This window comes from Bidens hawaiensis, unplaced genomic scaffold, assembly GCF_021521415.1.
Source record: "Bidens hawaiensis isolate Kalapana, Puna unplaced genomic scaffold, B.hawaiensis_p1.1 tig00001692_1, whole genome shotgun sequence".
Classification (NCBI taxonomy): Eukaryota; Viridiplantae; Streptophyta; class Magnoliopsida; order Asterales; family Asteraceae; genus Bidens; species Bidens hawaiensis.
In genome coordinates this window covers 3,102,442-3,103,438 of record NW_027491096.1, presented here as the reverse complement: position 1 = coordinate 3,103,438, position 997 = coordinate 3,102,442, and the positions used below count along the sequence as shown (strand labels likewise).

Sequence of the window (997 nt, the reverse complement as noted above, 5' to 3'; positions counted from 1 at the left end):
TTATTTGATAAACTTTGTAGTGGTGTACCATTCCCTAGACAAAGATGAAAGCAACTTCTTGTTGAGATCATTATCTGAGATCTGTAAGTCTGTAGCCCTTATTTCATTCACAATAGCCACAAACCTTTGAAGCACAGAATTTAGCCTTTCACCAGACTTAAACTTAAATCTGTCAATCTGCTGCTTAAGCATGTCTTTCTTTATCTCTTTCAACTCCGCATCCCCTTCAAACGTATCAATAATAGCATCATACATAGCCTTACTTGTAGTATGATGTTGAACACTTGTAAGAATTTCCCATGATAACCCCAATTTCAACATAGATAGGGCCTTTTCATCCCCTCTTCTCATTTGTCTTTCTGCTGACCAGCCTCATGTCTATATGGACCTTCCTTAATAGATTGCCACACATCTGGATCGTTGTAGTTAACAACATCTTGGAGAATAACTTTTCATTTGATGTAATTGGTCTGACCTATCAACCTTGGAATCTTGTTAGTAGACACCTCTTGATCCAAATCCATTTTGTTTTTGAGTTTGTAAAATTTTAAGGACCATTTGACAATATTTTTGTTTTATTTAATTTTAATTATAAAACATAAATTAAACTTCATAAAAAAAAACAAAAAATTCAAATGAGCAAAGAAATTTATTTAAAACTTATGGATCTGGCTTGAACAAGTTAGATCTGAGTTAAATAGAGTTGTAAAATGGATTCAAACCAAGATCTAGAAGAAATGATAAACTAAAACAAAGTAGATCTAGGATTATACTTTTCAACCTTCAAATATTGCAGATCTGAAGTAAAATAAACAAAACAACGTGAGTGACATCACCAACCAATGGAACAGTGCTCAGCTGACGTCATCACTTCAATCCTCAACAGTTTCAGCTCAAATTTCATAGATCTAGTATCGCAATACTATTTCAGCGGCCTAATTGGTCTTCAATGAGCTAAACCAGCTTTGATACCACTTATCAAGACTGATGTTTCGTG

The 997-nt window shown here is 33.8% G+C and overlaps 1 protein-coding gene across 1 annotated transcript; it reads right to left on the bottom strand.

Moving 5' to 3' along the window:
• LOC143593864 (uncharacterized) lies at positions 1-351 on the bottom strand. The gene has a single exon (XM_077073349.1). The coding sequence runs from the start codon at positions 349-351 to the stop codon at positions 1-3; it is 351 nt and encodes a 116-aa protein (XP_076929464.1).
• Positions 352-997: the final 646 nt, after the last annotated feature.

What these genes read in the sequence shown, in the direction of transcription:
- LOC143593864 (XM_077073349.1), bottom strand. Translation starts at nt 351, where the DNA reads ATGAGAAGAGGGGATGAAAAGGCCCTATCTATGTTGAAATTGGGGTTA.